The 24,439-nt window shown below is 37.8% G+C and overlaps 1 protein-coding gene across 1 annotated transcript in view; it reads right to left on the bottom strand.

Moving 5' to 3' along the window:
- Nucleotides 1–24,439, bottom strand: part of ZZEF1 (zinc finger ZZ-type and EF-hand domain containing 1) — a 54,844-nt gene that overhangs the window by 17,677 nt on the left and 12,728 nt on the right. Inside the window, exons 9-40 of the mRNA XM_033518841.1 lie at nucleotides 24,311–24,409; nucleotides 23,153–23,244; nucleotides 21,998–22,146; nucleotides 21,330–21,441; nucleotides 20,034–20,249; nucleotides 19,445–19,545; nucleotides 18,939–19,108; nucleotides 18,045–18,178; nucleotides 17,674–17,744; nucleotides 17,116–17,230; nucleotides 16,372–16,531; nucleotides 15,300–15,421; nucleotides 15,076–15,186; nucleotides 14,255–14,421; nucleotides 13,579–13,660; nucleotides 12,770–12,971; nucleotides 11,474–11,622; nucleotides 10,890–11,130; nucleotides 9,310–9,389; nucleotides 8,351–8,444; nucleotides 7,282–7,798; nucleotides 6,502–6,666; nucleotides 5,817–5,936; nucleotides 5,405–5,566; nucleotides 4,628–4,757; nucleotides 4,239–4,377; nucleotides 3,862–4,027; nucleotides 3,156–3,418; nucleotides 2,348–2,520; nucleotides 1,643–1,790; nucleotides 944–1,083; nucleotides 270–547 (exon numbers count right to left, since the gene is read on the bottom strand). Coding sequence (XP_033374732.1) covers nucleotides 270–547; nucleotides 944–1,083; nucleotides 1,643–1,790; nucleotides 2,348–2,520; nucleotides 3,156–3,418; nucleotides 3,862–4,027; nucleotides 4,239–4,377; nucleotides 4,628–4,757; nucleotides 5,405–5,566; nucleotides 5,817–5,936; nucleotides 6,502–6,666; nucleotides 7,282–7,798; nucleotides 8,351–8,444; nucleotides 9,310–9,389; nucleotides 10,890–11,130; nucleotides 11,474–11,622; nucleotides 12,770–12,971; nucleotides 13,579–13,660; nucleotides 14,255–14,421; nucleotides 15,076–15,186; nucleotides 15,300–15,421; nucleotides 16,372–16,531; nucleotides 17,116–17,230; nucleotides 17,674–17,744; nucleotides 18,045–18,178; nucleotides 18,939–19,108; nucleotides 19,445–19,545; nucleotides 20,034–20,249; nucleotides 21,330–21,441; nucleotides 21,998–22,146; nucleotides 23,153–23,244; nucleotides 24,311–24,409 — 5,068 coding nt within the window. The remainder of the gene's footprint in view (nucleotides 1–269; nucleotides 548–943; nucleotides 1,084–1,642; nucleotides 1,791–2,347; nucleotides 2,521–3,155; nucleotides 3,419–3,861; nucleotides 4,028–4,238; nucleotides 4,378–4,627; nucleotides 4,758–5,404; nucleotides 5,567–5,816; nucleotides 5,937–6,501; nucleotides 6,667–7,281; nucleotides 7,799–8,350; nucleotides 8,445–9,309; nucleotides 9,390–10,889; nucleotides 11,131–11,473; nucleotides 11,623–12,769; nucleotides 12,972–13,578; nucleotides 13,661–14,254; nucleotides 14,422–15,075; nucleotides 15,187–15,299; nucleotides 15,422–16,371; nucleotides 16,532–17,115; nucleotides 17,231–17,673; nucleotides 17,745–18,044; nucleotides 18,179–18,938; nucleotides 19,109–19,444; nucleotides 19,546–20,033; nucleotides 20,250–21,329; nucleotides 21,442–21,997; nucleotides 22,147–23,152; nucleotides 23,245–24,310; nucleotides 24,410–24,439) is intronic.

Genomic DNA, 24,439 nt, shown 5'->3' with positions numbered 1-24,439 from the left:
TTTTTGGTTTTCCTCACAGTTTCCAAACCTCACTTACTCCCCATGACACGCTGTGTAGGTAAGCACATGAAATTAGGCCACTCTTAAGCATCCAGCCTTCTTCTGGAAGGAAATTAAGATTCCCATTGCAACCAGGGCTGCAGATTCTAAGCCCCTTCCATGACCAGGGTCATAATAACCTTTCTGTTAAAAAGCCTCTATGCACGAGGCACACATGAAAGAAAATTAATGTTCAGCAGTGATTAACTAAGGGTTAAGGTAAGAAGCACCTGTCTAAACACACAGCTCCCAGACTGAACAGAAGATGAGTTGTCTTCCATCCTTCTGGCACTGTAGACCCATCTCCTGGTACAAACAAATTATGTTTGGCTGAAAGGATTTTAGTCACAGCAGCATCCACCTCTGCAGGCATAAGCCTGAGGATTAACTGGCCCAGGAGTCCCAAGGTTAAATGATAAGTTTCATTCAGGTGACCAGCATTAGAGATAACAACATGAAACATCAGTGGAAGTATTTGCTCCAGGTTGATCAGAGACATTGTGGAGCCCTGTGGAGAGAGGAAAATTTCAGTGAGGCAGGGAAAGAACACAAGATTTTTAGTCAAAGTCAGCACATGCAAAAGCTTCTGTTCTCTTCTAAAGGTCTTTCAAATGAGGCAGAAGGAATGAGAAACTACATGCCTGCTTTGGTTTTTGGCCTGTTAGTGTGACACACTAACATTAACACACTACTTCACAGATACATTAAAATTCCCTTCCTTCTCCCCCCACCCAGGAACAAACCTTATATTCCTCAGTGATGTCAGTGTCTGAAGACATTCTAATTCACATTTCATAACATGTAAGCAACATGGGCCCATATCTCATATTTAATTCCTATGAATTTTATATTCATGTTATTTGGGCACCTAGAAAACTACCCAGATGGAAGTAAAAGAACTAACTGATTTGAAAGGTGGTAACATAGCTGCCAGCAACCCCAAAATCCTCTTCTGAGAGCATTCAGCAAAAACTTGTTCCTGGCTAGGTATTAAAACCTTCTCTGTTGGTTTTTGTGTTGAATCTTCTGAGAGGGAGTCACCTGCTTTGTAAATAAAAACAAAATAAGAAAATCATCTAAGTGTCATTAAAAATAAATGAAATAAGTGATAGCTTAATTTTTATAATCCAAATTTGAAAATAGAAATTCTAAAAATAATTACTACAACTTGAAAATAAAGTCTTTATAAAAAGTGTATTGAAACAGAAGGTAAAGAAATTTATACTATCTAGTAAAATCATATAAAGGACAGTACTACAGACAGATCCATTTAACTATCACAGTTCTTACAACCCCAGTCTTTAACAGGATAGAACACTTATTTTCTGGTTCCAAGTGCATCAGAACACACAAGTGTTGTGTTAGACCAACAGGGACTATAATCTCCATACATGGATAAATATTTGTGGAAATCTACTCTGATTTCCAGACTCTTTTAAACAGACTGCAAGGCATTTGTTCAAAGCAATGTCTGGCAGGTTTTCACAAAGCAGACATAGACATTTGAAAATATGCAAAACTGGATTAGGAATAAAAAGGACAGCTGTTTGTTTGCAGATGAGTGGATATTTCTGTGACAGAGAAATGAGAAATCATTTTTTACCTGCTGCAGGAACATTCCCATCCACAGACAAGTCTGACTCTTGTCTCACAACAGCTTTCTTTGCAGAGACAGCTTTGATTTCAATTTCTTGTTTTCCTACTTTATCTTCTGCAGGAGACTGGATTTCCTTGTGAGTATCTCCTTTCCCCTAAAAATAGAACAGAAGTGCTAAAAGATTAAAACAAAATGTAATACCTGCAGGAACAAGCATGGAAAGAATTCAGTCATCTGCACTTGACAAACATTTTTCATTGACTATCAAAACTTTCTACTGAAGAATTCTTGATGTATTCATGTCTTAAGCTTCCATACAATTAAATTATGTTCTTTTATTTTGCTCATATCTCCCTGCATAAAATTATTACACAATAATTGTTTTAAACACTGTATAAAACTGTAGGAAACTCATACTCCTACTCAACAGTGCCAACAACCAGGGGAAATGACAGCCCTTTCACAAAGAACCAGACATGCCCCTCTCCTGATTCACTTTTGTGAATCAGTTCAGAACAAGAAGTTTTTCATCAGCAGGATCTAATGAAAAAAACAACTGTTCCCTTGTCCCCCAATTTCTCCCTACAAATTAAATCATTACTATCCCTTATTTCAGTCCCACATTCAGAACAGGCTGTTTAAACACCTGAAGATGTTTAATATCAGATCACATATCTGATGTCAGGGGATCTGGAAATAACAGGTACTTACACTACGATGCACCAAAGGGCGTGTGCTGCGTTTCTCATCTCTCCCCTTCCCTGCTCTGTCTCCAGCAGGACTTTTTGGAGCACTGTCTTTGGGAGGGCTGCCTGAAACAGTGTCATTCTCTGAGAAGGACTCATCTTCTGGTAACATGGAGAGAAGAGCTAAATTTTTCAGCCCTGGGAGCAGAAAAGTTATGAAAGTTATTTAGCTGTTGCATGGCAAGACAGACAAAAAGCAGAATTAAAACAGTTTAAAAGAGAACTGCAAACTTCTTACCCACTATCTTTTTTGATACATTCAAAATAGGTCCCTATTGTATAACTCTATTTTCTGTAGTAGGTCATTGTCCACAGAAACCCCCATTTCCAGGCTAGACAAATGGACACCACTGCCAGAAATTTATACCACAAACACGATTAAAAATCTCTTCCCAAGAGATGTAGAACAAAAAACTTTTTCCACCAAGTTATTTGCTGTCTTTCAGCTGTCAGTGATACATTACTAAAAGAACATGAAGCTGTATTGACTGATCCCTTTACAACAGCTAAGATGGAAAAAAAAACAACCAGAGTCTTGCCAAGTTGTCTCCAATGTTTATGTAAGCATAAAATTAGTTTTCTCAAGCACTCTATTTTCCATGTTCCAATGACCCTGAAAGACACTGGTTCTACATTTGCTTTCTACATAAACAGTTATTCTCAGTGAAGTACACAGTAGCTTCCCCTTTCCTTTGGAAACTTTAAAGTCAGTAACCACAGACATTTCTGACACTTGTAGAAAGCATTGTTCAGAGCAGGAGGAGCTGACTCACCTTTTCCATGCTGTGCTTTCATCAGGCAGTCCCCAATGAGCTGAATGCACTGATGCTGCAGAACTCTGGCATGACTGAGGACCTGGAGATCCAGTTTCTCTCCTTCTACTTCCTCCCCATTTGCCAGATCTGCACTGTAGAGAGTCAGGGCAGCAAAGAGCAGCCAGGAATAATTGTGGACGTAGGGCTGGATGAGGCGCTGCCGGTCACTGATCCGGATGGTCACCATGGGATACACGGTGATGCTGTGGGTGGGCAAGTGGCTGGAAGGAGAAGGGACATTCAGGAATGCAGCTGGTTTTTTGCTGACCATCACAGTCAGTCAACACAAAACACCTTCACAGGAAGCCACTTAAAGCCCAACACATTCCAGAAAAAGTGTGGACCTGTTTTTTATGACCTCTGGAGCACTGAAAGCTGTTGCTTTCCACAGCAGTGATTGTCATACAGGAATGGTAATTCCTTCTGCAGCTTTCCTTGCCACATCCAGAAAATAATTTGCTACCAAGTGACTTCAGAGGTTGAGGAAGATTTCCAGACATTTTTGCCAAACTGGTCCTACTTTTGTTTCCCCAAAGGACACCAAGGAGATGTTCTGATGTCAGAAACAGCTTTGCAGGAAGCACCATGAGAATAACTGATTGTATTTAGCTACTAAATATTGTCTTTCTGCCATGTAGGGGAAAGCAAACCACATTTTTAATACCTGTCAGAGTATTTCTTTGCATGATAGCATCCATAGCAAAGGTCAAAGTCATCACAAACGTTGCAGTTCATTCTCCGACCTATGATAACTCCTTGGCAGTGATCACAGGCATATTCCATGTTCACCATTTCATGGTCATCCTCATGTCCTTCAGGTTTAACTCCACCTGTAAAGAAAGATTTCCATGTAAATCTTTTTGAGAAAGAACCTTCCCTAATTTCAAGTTCAATTTGGGAAATTCCTACTCGGGAAAGAGCAGTTAAACATTTCCAAAGAACCCAGGAGAAAAGTGTTTGACTTTATTTTGTGTATAATTATACAAGATACTGTTTTGGCTTCAAATACAAGGTTTTGAGGGGTTATTTAATGGTTCTTACCAAGGAAACAAGTTTTACACAGATCCATGTCATTGCACTGCAGGCAGCGGTAGCGATGCCACGGCGCAATTTCATCGCAGCCATCACAGGATATGTCCACGTTCAACAGGTCACAGTAACGAGCAACAAACATGTGCATCTACAGCAAGAAACCAACACAATTTACTTGAGAATTGTTTTCTGACTTTGAGAAAGCTTCAGACACGAAGCAGAACATTTCCCCTGCCAAAAATGAATTGGGGTCTTTTAATCATTTTAGACTCCTGAAAGTCTATGGAGATCCAACTAATAAAAATTAATTATCAACCAGACTCCTTTCTCCCCTTTAGGCTTTTAAAGGTCTCTTATTTAACCCCTTCTGCAGATAAATAAACAAAACATGAGGTCACCTTTCTCTGCTTCTCTGGGTCAGCTTGAGCTATCTTTTCATACCAGGTCTCAAACATTACATCCTGACATTCATCCATCCATTCACAGTTTTGCTTGTAGTCTGCAATTTCATCTTCTTCACTCCACTGACTACAAGAAAAGCAAGCTTACAATTAAGTTTGAATGCTATTGGGCTTCTCTTTAATAAACCTTTACTTTTTAATGAAAAACAAAGTACTATAACATTCTAATAAAAACAGAATTGTGAGGGATCCCATTTACCAATTTACATTTAATAAATGACCATACAGACACCTGCTTCTTGCTTCTGTGACAGGTTATTAAATACATATGGGGACCATAATGCAAAAATCAGGAAAATCTACTCTTATAAAACAGCTTTTGGAATGCTGGCAGATCAGACCAGACATTTTAAGCTTTTTTGGCCTTCACATTTGCTTATGTGAAAGTACAGTTAGTATAAAATTGCCATATCAAGTTGTTAAAAACATTTGACATTCATCAAGCCAATAAATTGTATTATATACCTCCTGCTACACTTCTAAACAAGCAAAGTGTTGCAGTAGTAACCAGGTTAAATATAAGATTCCAATAGTTTTTAGACTAGCAAAATAAATTTAAATACTTCAGTTAAGCCCTTGGATACTGACCAGAATTATGCCATACTTGTTAATAGCACCCTTACTGCTTGATCCAGCATGAAGTTCAGGAAGCTTTCTGGGTAAAATGGAATCAGTATTCAGTAGCATGTGAAAGCTGCATTCCTCCTGACTCACCAAATGACACTGTCATGGATGCTGATGTTCTCCTGTGATGTTGTCATGAGCAGCTGTGGCAGCTGGATCTCAACAAAGAAGGAGAGATCACTGGGCTCCCAGCTCATATCCAAGAGGTGGAGGAGAGCTGTCTGCACACAGGATAAGGCAGGAAGCAACGACCTAAATAAAAACAAAAGAAATTAAAACATGACAGCTCTAAAGCTGACAGACCTTGAGTTGAAATTGTGTGTGGGGAGGAAGGGTAGAAAAACCCCTACACACTGATTTTCAGGTTTTATTATGCATTAAAGTAACTCTGTGGCAGGAACTCGGGTTTATCAAAGTATTCAACTTACACAATTTAGCAAGTATAGACTATGGAATTGAAAATAAAAAAAATCATATAAATAAAGCAAGCAATGTACTGTACCTGTCATTAATTGTACTAAATCCTTTCACAGAATTTACCAGGAACAAAACAAGCTGATAGTAGGACTCTCGAATCTCTTTGTGTAGCTCAGCACCACAGCCTTCCAAGTTTCCAAAGTAGCTGCAAATTAAAGAGTCAGTTTAATAGCCTAGAATATTTCTGTGATATTTTAGGTAGCATAATTTGTGCAAATTTTACAAACAGGCCCTTTTAAACCCCTCTCCACAAGTGGGAAGGATGTTAGTTTTATTTAAAAATGTGGTCTAGAAGTTTCAAACAAAAATGAAAGAATCCTGTGCCAGGGCTCAGAAAAACAGGCAAAGAGAACATTGTCATAGCACTGAGAAGAGAACATTCCTTTAAATTAAAAAGTTGCTTTAAAAAAATTTAATCAAGATCTTAAAGGAAATCAGTGCATTGCAAGATAACCACAGAAAGCTCCTGACAAGTGAGAAGCCAAGTGACAGAGTTCTGACAGCACTGGCCAGGTACAACATAGAAATCAGACCTTAACATGTCCATGGCATGAACAGCTAGCCTGAAAACTAAACCTCAATTCATATTTTTATTATCCACGTGGATTAAAAAGCAGAACTTTCTACCCTTGTCAATGTACATGCCTGGAGGAACACAAGAACTAAGACAGTAAATCACATGGCTGAGATTTACCTAAACAATCACTTACTTTGTAAAATCTTTCTGACAGGCTAGAAGTTCCAGGAGGAAAAGTACACAGGGTGGGTGAAAGCAGTGTGGCTGCCCAAGTGAGTCCAGGCACTGGCGGATGGTCTTGAGCACTTCCATAATACTCTGCCCTTGGGATTTTCTCAAGGCAAGAACCTTTAAAACACTGAAAGCAAAAAATATCATTCAAAATTTCAAAACACTGTGCTTAAAATAACACAAATAAAAGAACAATTCAGTAGGTGATTGAGTTGCTTTGCATCTGAATTTCCAGCTCTATTTCAGTGTATTAGTTGGAGTAAGTGATAAAGCTTCAAACAGAATCCAGCTCTTCCTGCACCAATCCATGTTCAAGAGCCCAAAACAGACAAGCTGAGAATTGGAGATCTCTTTTGATTCAGGTTTTCAGAATATCAGGTAATTTAATGAGATGCAATGTGCCTCTATTTGGTACCAAGGATTGGTAATAGTGATGCACCATGTCTTTGCTTTTGCAGATGAAAAGCAAAACGCCTCTGCAAACACATCTGAGGAAGCAAGACAATAAATTGCCAAATGACTGTTTTTTACATTCTGTTCTATGTGATAGAAACAAATGAAATGAAATAGTATTCTCTGAGTCCCTAGATCCTTGTGAATAACTGAAGTTTGATACATAAGTCTGACAACTGTTTATATACAAAATATTCTGCCATATTATCTTGCTGCTAAAATATTTTATTCCACCTGAAGAGGGTGTGAAGACTTCTGTGTATTATAACAACATTTTCAATTTGCTTACTTTTCATGTGAAAGTGATTGATCCTTAATAAAGTCTAATATGTTCTTCAAAATAGGATATTTTTCCTTCACAGTAGGCACAGCTCTTGGCTCTTCCATCGACCTGAACGACAGCAGCCTCAATCTTCCACGGCCGAGCTGAGACTTCCGTGTAGGAGTGGAAGGAGGTGATGACACATCTTCTTGCTGTGAAACTGTATTTTCAACAGGCTTACTATGAGATGCAGATGCAGCTTCTGCTTGGTGGAGGTCTGGAATTTGTTTAAGTTTCAGATCAGACTGTAATGTTTGACCCCCCTCTTTTGAAACAGGGTGAATTCCTGCACTGGACGACACCGACTGTGCTGCCTGGAAGTCCATGTCCACAGCTGATCCTTGTCTTTGGCATTTATCACTCATATACTGCTGGGGATCATCCATGTCTTGGGCTTCCAAACTGTCTGAGGCAGAATCTTTTGTCTTTGCTCTTATGGGCAAAAAATTCAGTAACAAAAGGCTCTTCTGCACACAGAGTTTTGCTGCAGCAAAAATTGGAAGAGTTAAAATCATGACAATAGAACAACAAATTTTCTGTCTTATGCTTAAGAAGAAAGTGATTTATCTTATTTCTTCTCAGCCAAGAAAGCTAGAAAATACTGCTTTTCTTGTTATATTGACCATGATGCTACTGGTTGCTTAAGTTCAGATTTCCAAATGCTAAATCTGAATAATCACACTGAACCATATGAGGCACAAAGTAGTCAGTGAGAACACATTTTGTACTAATATCAATCAGCTGATGTTCTAACATCAGTTAAATGTGGTAAGAAGTATCTACAAAACCAGATGAACATAAGCTCAGAACAAAGTGAGTCAAGTGAAAAGTCACTCCCTGCAGAATTTTCTGTTTTCTGCAAAGAATAGCAGAACACAATCCCAGATAATAATGTACACTAGGTTATCTCTTGAGGTATGAAAAAGTAACCTCAGTTGCTAACTTACCTTTCACAGCAAAAATAATGTCTTCATGTTTACAAGGCAATGCTTTCCTAAGCTACCTGCAATGCTCAAACATACAAAGCAACACTCACCGAGAGTTTCTGGGTTCACCTCACTTGCTTCTGTGTTCTGCTTCTCCTCAGCATCATTTCCCCTCCCCATCAGGGATTTCTGCTTCATTTCCAACTGTAGACAGGATGTTAATATAGTTAAAATATGATTATCTCTGTGTATCTATACAGCAAGGCAGGATGAAGACTGTAATGACTGAAAGGAATTTAAACTGGGGAATAGATGACAGTAGTTAACTATTCCCAGCTGCAGAGCAAACCACCCAGGAGCCTAAAAGAGCAGCACCTGAACTTCAGAGCAGTAACAGCCTCACTCTGAGCTGCTAGAGCTTTGTAATCTGAGACAATTCACTGTCTTGTGATTTGATGTGCATCAGTCCTCCAAGGAAAAAGAAGGCTTCTCATTTACCCTCAGCACTCAGGAAAATATGTACATCTAGTTGTGAGATAAAGTCCTCCAAAAACATGTCACCCCACTAGCAAGCTCTGTCAGATGCAAACATCACCTCTCCTGCCACTGGTAAAGGCAATTACTCAACATGCATCTGCACCCATTGTAACTCTAGTATCTCAACCTGCCAGCAATTCTTAGGCAGAAAAGATTAGGGAGAAAATGTCAAGACAATGGAATGATGTTTAAGACACATTTCTTTCTGTAATATACCTCAAAAGAACTCCAGCTGCAATGTAAGAATCTTTCTAATTTACAACATATGTTCTTGCTAAAATATAACACAAATTTAATTCATTTTTGGTCAAATTCAGTCCTAACTACCCATGATGACACATCTGGGGCTGAGGGAAGGAAAGGAATGTAAGGATGCACTTGAACATTTAAGTCCAAAGTTTTAAAGTAAACATATGTTCTTGGTATAAATGGTTGATGTAGAATAACTGAAGGAAAAACTGTTCCACCCTACTCCTTAACATTGCACTCTAAAGCAAATTACATTAATAGAGATCCTCCTGAGTGTTCTTACCATCCATATTCTAATGGAATCAGCCAGGGAATATACTTGTGCAAACTCATCACTCAAAGGCACCTTGCCTCCACTGTTAACTGGAAATGAGAGAAAGAAGAGAGTCCTGTTTATTTACAGCTCCATTTTTATACAACTACTTAACTACAATTATGCTACACAGCCTTCCCTTCATCTCTTAGTCAATACTTGGAATTATACCTGCAAGAAAAATAGAGAATAAACCTGCCAGCTTTCATAAGTCATAAATACATGAACTGCACCTTGACTGATTTATTTACAAAGTTAATTTGTGAGTATCTTCCTCATCTCTTCCAAAAATTGATGCCTGAAGCCATGGAAAATTAAATCCTTCCCTCTGCATGCAATAACACTGATGCAAACTTATCAGAAGAATCAACAAATGCTTAGCTGTAACTTGAAGCTCTATAAATGTATTTGTTTTCTCTGCTGTTTTACATTATGAATTTCTGGAGTGGACTTTCAAGACCAATTTGCAAAAACTAAAAACCTGACAAATCTGTTTCTATTCAAACTGCCCTGACAATGACTATAGAGAAAAAGATTCTTATTCAGTCTTCCCTCTTCCATTCTCCCTTTCTATTTTTTTTTTCCTGTATTCTCTTCAGCATCCTTTCTCCAGACTTCCCATAGCACAGGTGAAGATACTGACAGAAGAGTGGGATGGATTTCTTAAACACTCATTAATATTTGTCCAGTTTTCCATGTCACCCAGAAAATGAGCTCAATTGTCAGACAGAGACAAAATGACTAAAGGCAGTAACCACATTAGTCATTAAGTCAGTCTTTGTGTCAGTCATTTTTACTCATAACTTCACTGCTCAAAAAATAGCTCAATCATTCTGGGAAAATGTAAAATGTTTAGTGTCAAAATTATGACAAAAAAGTGAAAACCTAAAATTAAATCCTTCAAAACCAAGTAACATCTTATTATCCAATACTTCAAATATATCAATAAATATAATGGAAGGATGCTGTAAGTCAAAAAGTTGCTCATTTTACCTACTGAAAAATACAGAAATTGTAATACAATGGTCACCAAGTTAAAAGCAAAACATTATCTTCTATTGGGAAAAAAAAAATAAAAAAGTATATATATTCAGAGGATGGCAGGGTTGATTTCCACAGAATGGTATTTTGGGAGATAATTCACACCTCCTCCAACCCCAACAGTTAATAACAGAAGTTGTTGCTGGCTTTTTAGAAAAAAGGTACAATGTCAAAAATGATCCAAGAACTTCTAATAACTGGAACCACTTTGTTCTGAATTAAAGCCCCAGAGGACATCACTACCCTCTTTAGATATAGCTTTACAGGATTAGTAGCTTCTGATGGTTATTAATATTTTGCCAGTGCTCTAAAGACAAAAATATATGTTAATAAAAAAAACCACTCTAGAGAGAAAGCTTACCTAGTCTGCCTAAATGACACCTTTCTCCAGAACATCTTTAAATTGCCCCACTAAACTAATATTTAAATGTTATAAACTCAGCTGTAAGAGAGCCCTTTACAAACTGTAAGTCTTCATTATTAAGATAATCTAATAATATTAGAGTTACCATATTTTTGAAGCTTCTCAAATAAATCTGGAGTGAGATACACCAAAGCAGCAAATGTTGAGTTCACAGCTTGATCAACAGTAGAACCAGCAACTATATGTGTCTTTGGGGTCTGTTTTTTACATGCCTGTATAAGTCCTTTGAAAAGTTCAGATTTTTGCCCACTGAAGTCCTGGGCAGGATCTGATTTTGCAAAGTCGATAAGAAAGTTACGGCAGACGTCGTGGGGAGAGCTCCGAGCCTGCAGAGAAGGGAACAACACATCAGCTTCAATACTGCCTGAGAAAAAACCAGGAGCTGCAACTTGCAGTTTACCCACTGCAGCTGAGCAAACTGATCAATAAAAGATATCCCTGCACCAGGTGGGGAGTGAATTAGATGATCTTTGATGGAGTCTCCAAACCATTTTTATGATTCCATGAAAATGGGAGCTAAAAAAGGGCACAGAACAAGAGTTTCTTTCCTCCTTGATATTTGAATCCAACAGCACAAATGACCACAGGTTTGGCCCAGCAGCATGTGCTTAAAGGCATTCCAAATCCACAGGGATTTCATGGCAAGGAACACAAGCAGGGGGTGAGTACCTCGTTTTTGTCTTGGTGCTTGGCACTGTTTTGCCTGGCTCCTGGGAGTGCCTCAGGACACATCTGATGCCTGAAGACAGGTTTCCACAGAGGAGAATTAAGAACCGATGTTACTTTCAAAGGAGGTAAGTCTGCTTCACTACCTAATTCTGCAAGAAATTCACAACAGACCCTTCAGTTATTAAATGATTTTCTTCATTTTTACAGATTAATGAAAATAATAAATGTTAAATATCAAATAGGGGGAAAAACTGACACACAACAAAAAGTTAATGCAAATCGAACAAGTAATTTAACAATGTTCTCTATTTTTCTAACATGGTAAAGAAAAATGATGTACCCTTTCATCAATACCTTATCTCATAGTGATGATGTTACAATATGAAAGGATTTTAAATTAAACATTTTCACTGTATTATAACTACAGCAATTTTCTGATTTAAAAGAGTTTAAAAGCTATCTCTCCTACTAAACACCTAATTTGTTATAAGCAAGCATGCTTATGTTAAGAAAGGAAGAAAATATTCTCAAACACTTCAATTCCCTGAATTCACAGGTAAATAGCTGTCTAATTTTCCAAGGTATATATGGACCACCTGATAGGAGCAAGAATTCTTTAACCTTATTTAATTTCTCCTAAGTGGTGGATGGACTCAGATTTAGGAAGCCAGAGAGAAGTGTTCTTGTTTTTAAATGAAACAATAAATATTTTTTTCTAAATTTATTTTGCTTATCTTCAAGGTACAAATCCTAAGTTAATTCCTTAATTACTGGAATTAACCAAACTTAATTTGTGACTTCAAATTTCATTCAATACCAAATGGTCATGTGAAACTTAAAATAATTTGTGTCCTAAGCCCTCATTTTTTCAGTTTGTTGGCTCCAAATTCACACTCCCAATATGGGGTGCATGACAGCACCAGTGAACAAGTTTAAATGGCAAAAATAAGAACACACTACTTCAAAAATGTAATTTATGATTACTCCCACGTGTCCACATCTTCCACAGACTTGCAACACAGCAAATCCTCCACGTTCACGTGAGGAGAAACACAAAATGAACTTCATTTTCCAGCATTCTCAACATGAAATGCTTGTGAGATGAAACACAAAATGAACTTCATTTTCCAGCATTGTCAACATGAAATGCTTGTGAGATGAAACACAAAATGAACTTCATTTTCCAGCATTGTCAACATGAAATGCTTGTGAGATGAAACACAAAATGAACTTCATTTTTCCAGCATTGTCAACATGAAATGCTTGGCTGGCAGCTGTGGGCAGGGAGGCACTCACCTCGCAGGGATTTGAGGGCCATGCTCCGGGAAGCCAAGCGCCCCATCAGCCGGGAGACAAGCAGCTGTAAATCCAAGCCCCAAGACACCGCAACGTCTGGGAGGCCGTAAGCAGTGACGGAAAACTTGTAGCCCCACTCATTATTACTGCTGTCAGAGTGAAAGAGAAACTGCAGCCGTGGGCCAGCCTTAAAGGTCACTTTCTACAGAGCAACAAAACAGTCATTTTGCCAAATATACATGACAGGAAAACGTTTCAGGGTAATGAACTCCCTTCAGCAACTCTGGGGTTTCAGTATTATGTTTTGGTCATAACAGATCTAATTTCCCCCACCATCTCAATGAGAAACCCACAGTACTCTAAGCAGGTAAAATTTCTATTCAAGAGCTCAATGAGCAATTTTACATATGATTGAGCTTTAAAAGTCAGACCCACAAAACAGAAGAGCAGCACCCCATTTGAGGACACAGCACAGCCTCAGGAAGGGCCACATTTATGATATAAAAACTTGCAAGGGCACAGAAAATTTTACCCATGTATTATTGGCAGTTAAACATGATTATTCCTTTGCACTTTAACTGATTGTTCTTTTGATAACAGGAGCAAAGAGGGATTCTTTACTCATTCACTCCTTTTATTTGCAGCATTTCAGACTTTCTTCCCCATCTCCTGACTCCCACCTAAGAAACCTAATAAACACACCCATGCACAAAAGCACACATCTTTTTACATAATAGGATTCCTCAGAAATCTTAAGGACTTCCTAAGAATGGATAAATAATTTGGTTCAGAATTTTAAAGGTGCTCACCTTAGGCCATTTCTCAGTGCCAACCTTTGTATCGTAACGAGTTTTTGCCCCTCTGGCATCAGTAAACTCCAGGTAATCATACCTGTGAAAATTGCAATTCATTACTTCCAAATATACTTTTTAAGTTTTGTGGGAGAATGGTTTTGCTTTTGGATTTTCACAAGTGCTGTATCTAAGTGCACCCTGTCACTTTTTCCTGAACCACACCTTCATGTGGCTGCTAAGGAATTGATTTCATGTTTCAATGCAGAAGTCCCAGCAAACACAGATCTGCTGGACTGCAGGACTTTGGAATTGATCATGGCTGCCAAATCTAACATCTGGCAAATGCTTTAACTAAGCAGTAGCCTGATGTGTTACCAAGAGAAACCAAGCCAGGAGAAAAGGGCAAAATAAATACCACAGGCACAAACTGTGGTGATCACAGCATTATTATCAAACAGATCAATGCCAAAGGAAGCAAAATTCATGTGAACAGCATGTCTGTACATTTGCCAGCAGAGGCAGCTTTCAGCACCTCTCTGAATGACCTTTTGAAGGTCATTCAAAAATACACATTGTGTATTGCTCTGGACAATGAAGAAATTGAAATGCCATGTGTGGAGTGCACGTTAAAACATTAATTGCCTCTCTGCTAACAGATGCTGGAATTTAACACAGCACAAGATTAAATTACCTCCTTTCAGTTTCACATTTTTCATCAAATTCCACCTCAAAGTAAGTTGCCCCATGACACAGGAAGACTGAGACCTCATGGCAATTATTTTCATAGTTATGAGGTGATTCCATTGTCCAGGTTCGCAATACAACAGGCTGCTCCTGCTGCCAGCTTTCCATGTCCATCTGTACAATAAAAATTCATTCTTAGATACAAAGGTAAGAAAAAACCAGATTATCACACTAGATTTTTGTGTCTATACTTTTAAGTTGCCAGATGTGCACACAAATGGCATTTAAAAGGCTATAGCGTTGATTTATGCTGAAATTAGTTCTGAGGACATCCCTGGTAATCAAAATAAGGAAGCATTTCTAAAGCAGAACTCACCCAGTCTACTGCAGGAGGAGACTCAGGAGGAGACTGCCTCACCCACAAGTGACTACAAGTCTCCAGTCATGACAAAAAGAGTCTGGATGACTAATGCAGATTTAAACATCTACACTACAGACATACAGACTTTATTTGCATCACCACAAGCAGTCAAGCTAAAAATGTTAAGTATATTCTATTTTTAATTTGTTTTCCTCTTCACCCTCAGAATCCTCTCCTTCCTATCTACCTTCCAGGTTGCTCATTCCAGTTGCACTTTCTGGTCCCTCTGCCCATCTCCCATGTCAGTTCTCATTCTTCACTCAACATTTCATTACACACCCCACAATTTTAGAAGCTTTCTAGCTCTTTTCCAATGCTCACCAACAGAATCACCTGAGCTTTCCATGTCTTTCTTGCAATTTTGCTTTTGTTTCACTGTGTTTAGTAGTGCCTGTGTCTTTAGTTACCTTATGAGGTTCACTACAAAGGCTTTTCAGTGGTTCTATCAAAGTGCTGAATCCCTGTAGCAGAGTACAGTACGGAATGTCTAAAGTGCAAAAATCCAACAGGAAGATGACCTAGGAGCAAACACAGGGGTCATCAATGTGCCAGACTCACAGCCATGCCACCCAGGAATAGGATAAAATCCTATTTAGGATTTTTATTAGGATAAAATCCAGGTGTCACTTACCAGCTGACGAGTTGCCATAGCAAAGACAGAGCTACTTATTTTTTCTACTATTGTTTTTCCACTATATTGAGATAAGAGTGACTGCAAAATTGTTCTGATATTTGACAGGAACTGGCCCACATCTAAAGAGGAAAACAAACAAACAAAAAAAAAATCCTTAATAGCTACCTGAAGGATTTGCTCCCACAATCCACTTTATCAAACATCAGGTGCCTGGTGATGTGCACAAGGACAGCAGGAAAGGATCTGCTGCCCCAAGGCTGCAACACCCAACATTTCAGAGAAGTTTTCTGTGATATTTCTATTGTGGAAACAAGTCATGCTTATCAACAATATCACTGAAAAAATGAGTGATGAGTAATTTCATCAAACACTCCAAGATTGTTTCAACAACTTCCACATATCCAGTACTCTCCATACACTGCTAAGAAATGCAGCTGAAGTAACAAGTGAGGGTAGGAATTTTTAGCTACAGTCTTACTCCATTTTTAAATGCAAGACAGGAACACAGCAAATTTATTTATACACAAATAACATAAATATGATGTAATTTTACATAAAATTACACCTTTGCTAAGTATTTGGCCCAATTAAGTCAGCACTGAGCTGCTGCATTAAAAAAAATCCTAATAATCCCCCCCAAAAAAATCCAACAAAACCCCTTGGATGTACTCAGCTTCTTAAACAAGTTCCCTTCTTCTTGCTATTAAACATCCAAGAAAGCACACATCACCACCCAGGAATTTACAAAAATAAGGGATGCTAAGAAAATTAAATGTTCAAATGAAAGCCTGTAACTATTTATTGTTTGGGTTTTTTTTCAGTATTTGGCCTCCAAAACTGAAATGTTTTCTGAAGATTCTCCCAAAGTAAGATTATCAGTACAGCTAAAATTCCAAGTTGCTTAATATGCCTACTAATTACTTCCTAGAGAGATTAAAAATGCTATGACAGCTCTGAGTATGCCTCAGGCAACCTTTGGTGATCCCTAATTATACTGCAATTTGCAAAATCACATTTTAAAATCCTGTATTGCACCGTATTGAATTCTGTATTCAATCCCAGCACTTACAGTTTTTAAGTATTTCTACTGCAAGATCCTTGGCTGAATTATCAGTGCCTTTAAGCTGCAGATAGCACCAGGAAAGGAGGCTGCCCTGAACAGACCAGAATAAGGAAGACAAGACTGTGCCACTCTCTTGCTGTGCAAGATCCAGCATCATCATTTCACACTGGAAAATAAGGAACATTGATGAACGTAATGGAGCCTCTTCTGCTGCAGCATGACACACAGCATGCACCAAAGTAAACTGGGATGGACACAACCATCCCACTCACCCCAGAAAAAGATGAAATGCAAATGACAAGCAGCATGTAACACCATGTAGCAAGTGATGAGCTTTGTTTTGATATATCACCATTTTAAATAGGAACAGCTACATATGAGTCACTCGATGTTCTCAGCACAGTTTTTCTGCATATGTAAATAACCCTCCTCCATTTCCACCTCCCTTAGTGACATGCCCAATCCTATCCTCTCAAAATGTATCCCAGTGTCTCTCCATAGAGTCTTTTCAATGCTATGGAAAAACACCAGATCTTACATATTTCATACTGGAAAAATATTATTCACTTCCTACTCTACTATTAGTTAACTAAATGTTAATGCTTAAAGGAAAACACTCAACTGGTTGGAAAAGCTAATCCTAGTGACTTGCACAACCATGAATAGTTGTATCCAGAAGGACAGGGAAGATGTTTGTGGTTTGAGTGCCTACAAAACTCATGAGAAAGAAGCAGGAGCAAAGCCAGTTACCTCTCTTGCTGCCACAAGCAGAAGGGTGTCCATGACTGATAATACTTCACTTATGTCAAAATCTGCAGAAACTCCTTTCTCTGGTAACAATAAGAGTCCACCTGGATCTTGATCACTACAAAACAAAGATATTCTTACTAACCAACAACAAGGAGTTCCAAACAGTTCCAAACCAGACATTTAGAATTTTTGTGTCAGTAGAGATTCTACTGTATAATTACAATGAAAATCGATAGTTTGTGTTCTGATGACTCCAGACTAATTAAATCAATACCAACCATCAACAATGACAAACAATTACTTAAAAAATTGGAAGACAGCCTAGGAGAAGCCTAAGAGCAATATACTGTGATTTCAGCACCAACCTTGGCCAGTGTTTCATAGAGCTATTGAGTTAATAAAAATATTGAGTAGTAGCATGTCCTTTCTAAACAACATTAGCTGATTACTTCAGAGAATTATTGTCCAGGGGAGTAATGTTTCTAAAAAGGATTAAATACAAACTTATTAACAAATGTGGGGTATCAGACAAATATTTTCAGTTTCAGGATCCCTCACCTGAAGTGGGTACACAAGGATCTGAAGGCAAGATGTACAGATTGCTTATGTTCTTGCTCTGTGATGTTTTTCTAGAAAAGGAAAAAGATTTATTTTTATGATACATTCTGTTTTCCTCCTCTGTGACAAAGAATTCTAATTTCTGTGCTCTATTATTCATTTTTGGTAAGAAAGGCAGGGTTAGCTCTTCTTTCTTTGGATAAGCTGCAGAGAGAAAAGGGGAAGGGTAAAAAGAGGCAAAGAAAAAAAAAAATAAGGTTTTTTTGAATGGGACAAAGTATGTATTATTTGAGAATAACAACTCAGATTTGTCCTCTTTTCTGCATAAAGAAAGCAGGCACTAAACAAACAATTTCTCATTCAATGTTTACCATCATGGTGAAGAGCTGGTGTCGCCTGGTCTGTCTATCTGGGAAAAAAACTGCTGCTCCACTGAGTAAGGTGTTCTTAACTTCCTCTTTCAGCATTTTCATTGGCATGAAGTTACTGTCCCCCATATCCACTACTGCTCATACAAAAAGGAAACAAAATTACAAGTTCTAATTAATACCCCATCTAATATGTTAGAGGCATAACTGAATTAAATGTTAGTCTACACAACTTCAAGCCCTTGCAATCCCATTATACACACAGAAAATGAGGGGAAACTTTTTAACTTAGAACAAGAAAGATTTATATTAAGAAAGAATATATCCATTCACCACGTAAATGAATTCTAGGAAGATCATAACTTGACACCCATCAAAGCAAATAAAATTTTCAAGAAGTGACAGATTCTATATAAAGTGTTTTCCCTCTAGCTCGCTTTGCAGGAGACTCTTTAAATTACACTTGAATAGAGAACGTGCCACCCTGCTTCCAATGAAATCTAATGTGTAATTCCCATTCTCTTCACTGGATCCAGAATCTTCCCTGTGCTCATGTAAACCTCACAGTCTACCCATGAGCTCACCTATACTGATATGCAATATCAGAAATGAATAAACCCCAATAATGCTGTAGTCAAAGGGTCACATTCCCTGGTGGTACAAGCAGGTGACAAGTTCAAAAGGAGTTTTCTATTGCAGCTGTTTCCAGACCACGTTGTCAGAAAGGCTACAAAACCATTTCTTGGGGCCAAGGAAAGTTTCTAGTGATAAACTATTTAACATACACTGACCTGGAGGAGAAACAAAGGAACAGGAGCTGACTTGGCCTCTAGGAATGAATATCTTTTCCCAAACTCTAGCAGACAAAATAGTCAATATATATTGAATGAAAATTACCTTCACACAAATGTCTATAAAGCTCTTCTGCAGCTTCTGTGTGACCAGCTGTTTTGCTCTGAAGAGTTTCTTGAGGTTTAGCAGTTTTATTATCTCCAGTAAGTACAGAGAAGCAGCTCTGGAGAAGCTGCAACAGCAGTGTTTGAGCAAAGATACATTCTTCCCTTGGGCTGTAAAAAGATATATAACAAATAGAAGCAAAAACTAGAAAAGCAGCTCTTTTGCAACAAATAAGTATTGCTATGAAAGTCACCATTTCAGATAAATAAAAACGACTGAGTAGAGACATGTAGCCACAGGAAGTGTTGCTACCAGCTCAATTAATCTACAGCTTGAGCTTCTACATAAATTTATAGTTAAAAGTCCATATGGCAGCAGTAGGGAAATGTTATTTATGTAAATGATGTAGTTTAGGAAGAACAAACTGCTGTAACTAAACAAAGCAAATTTTATTTATATACACACACACACTGATTAGTGCTTCAGCAGACACTAAAGAAACTTACTTTTGGTGCAGTTTATTGTAAAAATTCCAGAACAGCTGTAAATCAAGGCCTGTGAAATCTAAAAATGACTTGTATTTTAATCCACTCTCCTTCTGCTGAACCTTAAAAAGGCAAAGAAAATGCAGGATGGAAAAGTTAACTCTATACAGAACACACTTATGGAACATAAATCCCTGAGCTTAAAGGAAAGCACAGCCAACTTTCCCATAAATTTGCAGCTAATATGAATTCCAGTTTAAGTTCTTTCATGGGTATTCTGGTGTCTAGATGTGACAGTTCATGCTGAAACCTTATTCACAGAATCCTGCCCTCTTTCTGCATTTCTAGAAACCCACCCCTTTTCTCCACCACCAGAAGACTTAATAACCTCTACCTCCCCAACTAATTTAATTGGAAGCAATAAACCTTCAGCAAAAATACATAGAATTCTATTTTTCAACAACAATTTTTTTCCACAGCATGCTTTTTAGCCCTTGTTAAAAGTACCCCAACTTTTCTTTGCCTGCCCATTGACAGCTACTGATTACACAGCCTTATTCCTTTCAGCCTGGCAAAGAGAAGCTTAAAAATCCCTAAGAAGTAAAAATACCAGGTCCTGTGCCAGCTGCTGGATGAAATGAAGTGTCTTCAGGAGCAGAGTTGTGCCACAAACTGAGTCATCCTCAGTTTTCTTGCACTGCAGGCAGCTCATGGTCCTGCAGGGTTCATCTCGCAGGGGCCGCAGATACCCCAGAACGCTCAGCCCTTGGACCCCGAGCCGTTCTGCTGAGTCTTGTCTTGTGCACAAGAACTTTATCATCAGGTACTAGGTGGATATAAAAATAGCACAAGATTTGGGTTTAAAAGTTGGTATAAATTGGGCTTTTAAAAGGCATGAGTGCATGTAGGTGAGGATTGAGAGGGGAAGCCTTGGTCTCTTGTCTATCACCTGCAGAGGTTTAAAATACTGAGCCTGAGATTCAGGCTAAGTTTGATCTCTCCCTACTTCCAAAAAGTCACAGGGATGGTTCTGTGACCTCTACAGGTGCCTGCAACGTTAATTAATTCATTCCCACTTCATTCATTCTGCACACAGTGCTCCTCACTGCCACAGCTACAGTATTCTTGCAGGTTAAGGATTCATTAGCTGCATTTAAAAGCAAGCAGAGGATCAATATGGAATATTTAAAACATACTTTGATCAGTTTGTTCTCAGTGAGGTGCAGAGCACAAAACTGAAGAACAGCAAGTCCTGCCAGCCACATGTACTCAGTTACTCTGCAGCAGTGACTTAGTAAGCAGCAACAGAGTTAGAAAAAATCCCAGTTGACACAACAGTGCCACCAATTCTCTTAATTCCCACAGTGCAGATGGATGGAGGAACTACAACAGCTGATTCCAGAATCATGATGTGAAATGCAACATTCCCTACAAATGCACCAAGCACTACAAATCAAAACCATCTTCTGCCATTCTCAAAATCAAAGTCTCCATTCCCCAGGGACAGCAGCCTGATGGGAACACTTTGTAATTGTTTTCCCACTGAAACATGGACTGAAGAACCTGGCTCTGAAAGAATAAATGCTATGACTACACAGTAGTTAAATGGTTTAGATACTAGAATAAAGCAATAATCATATTAAAACCAGTAGTCTGCACATTATCACATAACTTGTGTTAAATTTGATGATGAAGCATCACTTAACTACAGCATATGTGCATACAGAGAAAAAGAAAAAATTCAGAGGACAAAAGTTGAATTATTCATTTAACTAGAAGCCCATTAATTTTTTTCTCTATACAGCAGAATTCTCCCTCACAAAATAGAATTAGGTTTATTTCAGTTGGTAGAGTAAAGAGCCCCTATTCATTATGACTGGGCCACGGGGTTTTTGTGGGTTCTTACCTGGGAAATTCTGCATTGTTGCATTTTGACATCAACTTCATCCCATTCTTCTTCTACTTCAAACCAGCCAATAGGATCATCATCTCCCAGATCATCACATGAACAACTGCTCCTGTGTATAAATAAATTTTTATTTTATTCATGTAAAGAAGAAGTTTAGAGACACTGCAAAGCTGTTGATACTCTACCAAAATGCTTACAGCATGTTATGGCTATAAAGATGAAGGAAGACAACAGGAAGTTTCACAAACCCAAAACTCTATCACATACAAGGTAATAAAAAAATCAAGAAAATATTTTTTTCTCATGGCCCCTTAACGTCCCCTTACTCCTAAGAAACAGTTCTGAAAACTGATTTAATAAAACTTAACTAAAACAATTCTGTTATCATTGATCTGCACCCAAAGCAGAAGGTTTGTTTTGCTATATGCCTTTTGTAAAAGGCCTTTAAACCAAGTGGCTGAAAACAGCAGTTATATAAATACTTCATTCAACACACCAAATTGAGGCTCATTAAAATCAAACAAATAACAATTAAATGATGCACCATTTTTTAAGTCACTTGGAAGAATTCTCACTAATTTGAGAGTAATTTGAATTATTCCCTGCAAAACGATCTAATATAACACTTATTTCCCATGCAATGCATTGCAAAAATCCATTTCTACCTGGTTTTTAAAAACTGCTTGAATTCCCTCAGCTTCCATTTGTCGTAGCTCTCAAACCTTTTGAAGTGTTCCTCAGCATGGAACTTTTCTGAGGCACCATTGTAGGCAAACACCAGCCCACACTGTGCTCCAATGGCACCTCGCCGGACCTGGAGGGACAAAACCACAGCCATGCAGTAAGGAAAAAAAAAAATAAACTCATGGAAAACAACCAAATCCTGACACTCCTGGTCTCTGGAATTGCACAGGAAAATCAAACACATTTAAAGAAATGTGTTATGAAAATGTGTTATGAAAACTTCTGTAAGCCACTGAATTGTGATCATGTACAGGGTTATTATTTACTGTATTTATCACCCAGACAGCACCCTAACTTTAACTAGAGTTCCACATATTAATTCCCACTCTACTTTTGTTTTCTTTTTACATTTAAAAAAATAAACAATACTAAGATCATGTTTCCCTATTAATATCACTACACTGCAAAACAACTCAGCTGCCTCTCCAGCTCCTGTTAGAATTTACTTGCCAGAAGTCCATTCATGTTTAAATCTCTTTGACACAGAAATATACATTGTTGATCTGAGAATTAAATAATAATGTTGCTTTGTCTTAAGTAAATAAGTCAATTCAGCTGCAGAAACCTCACTGAAGTTTTGCCTTGGCCATAAGATTTAACCACAAGACGTTCCCTTGAAATCAGGTAAGTCACATCAAATGTTCAAATGACACTGGTGTCTCTAAACAGAATTTGAAATACCTTCATTTAATCTGAACTCATGTGCTTTGTATCTTGATACCTGCTATTCACAGAGTCAAAAAGTCATTTTAAATATAAGATAAAAGACTTTGCATATAAATCTATACACTTCAAAGAGAAACCATAAACCAAAGAGTCTCTGGCTTGAGATATATATTGCAAGATATAGATAAAATCAATATAAAATGTCTTTACTACATGCTTGTGGCTCCCTGGAACAATTTAAGATCTCCTTTTCCTGAAGATCCCTGACTAACCCTGAAGAAAAACTCTAAAATAACAGAATTTCATAATCAATTTAAATTTCTGTTCATATAAAAAATATCCAAATTCAATTCCACCACTAGAGGAAAAAACTAAGTCTTCTACTTCAAAAGCTCACAGCAACTACATACCTTTATTCTAATTTGTGTCACTTGAAATGAAGATTCAGTTCCAGTAGAAAGAATGATACTTGCTCTGGTTTTCCCAGTTTCAGTAAGAAAACCTAAAGCAGCAGTGGGAACAGAGTGAGTTTGAATGAGTGCAAGGTGTTAAAAAGAGAATCCTGGGATTGTGGGCAGAAGGGGGGAAACAAAACCACAATGCTCTTCCAGTGAAATGCTCATTAGCAAATGCTTCCAAATAAAATATTCTACTTAGAACATTCTGTTTTACATAGAACTCTCCAGGCAGGATCTCTCTGGGCACTACAATATCTGCAGCAGTTTCAAGAATATTTTCTTATTAAAGTTTATTAGAAATTCCCAAATATTACTTTGGCTTGTGGCTCTATTCACTGAACTCAGTGAATAGTCCCCCCCAAACTGTGAGCCACAAAACAACAGTAGACAAACCACAAAATAAGTAAAGAATAAATTCAAATAATACACATGAACAAACAGAGGTGTAAAATAAGCATTTCGAATGTGCCTGGTTTTCTGTCACAATGGTTTTCATTTACCAGTAGCACTGCACAAGACAATAAACTATTTTTAAAAAAAAGATTAGGTGGCATTTCACTTAAAAAGGAGGTCAAGAAACACAAATCTCTTTGTTTAGGTTGTATATAGTACATAAAAGCATTGCATTAACAAAGAGAGGCTTTAAGGGAGAATTAATAGGCACGTGCAGTGAGAATTTAAATGGTTTCAACAAACTCTCTCCCCACCAATATTTGGGAAATTAACAGTGACTCATGACTTCAACCCACAAAGTGTGCTCTAGTAGAATATTCCCTGTGTCAGCTCACTGCTTATTTCCACACAGAATATTAATAACTCTCTCCAAAATCCAATCTTTTTGTTTGGTTGTCTTGTTTTGACAATAAACTGGTTTATGAGAAATCCACAGTGCTGCAAAATCAAAGTTATAAATTGTTTTGGTTTGGGTTTTTGTTTGTTAGTTCACCTTTTAATTACAAATCTTCCATAACATAAAACTCTCAAGAATCAAATATATGTAAGTAAATATGGAACACTACCATGTGTTAACAATCATTATGTTTGGTGGAATCATCTGACTAAAATGATTTTATAATTATAATATTATGGATTTTAAATCTAAGTTCTTACCATCCCCAGTCCATGGCTCTACAAGGAGGTTTTCAGGCCCTGATTTATCTTCTTTTCCCTTTACATCACAGGCTTGCAGAGTGAGTCGTAAAGGCTTTCCTGAGTCAAAAAAAATCAACAGGTTTACCA

This window comes from Parus major, chromosome 19 (genome assembly GCF_001522545.3).
Source record: "Parus major isolate Abel chromosome 19, Parus_major1.1, whole genome shotgun sequence".
NCBI classification, from domain to species: domain Eukaryota; kingdom Metazoa; phylum Chordata; class Aves; order Passeriformes; family Paridae; genus Parus; species Parus major.
This window is presented reverse-complemented; position numbering and strand designations above follow the sequence as displayed.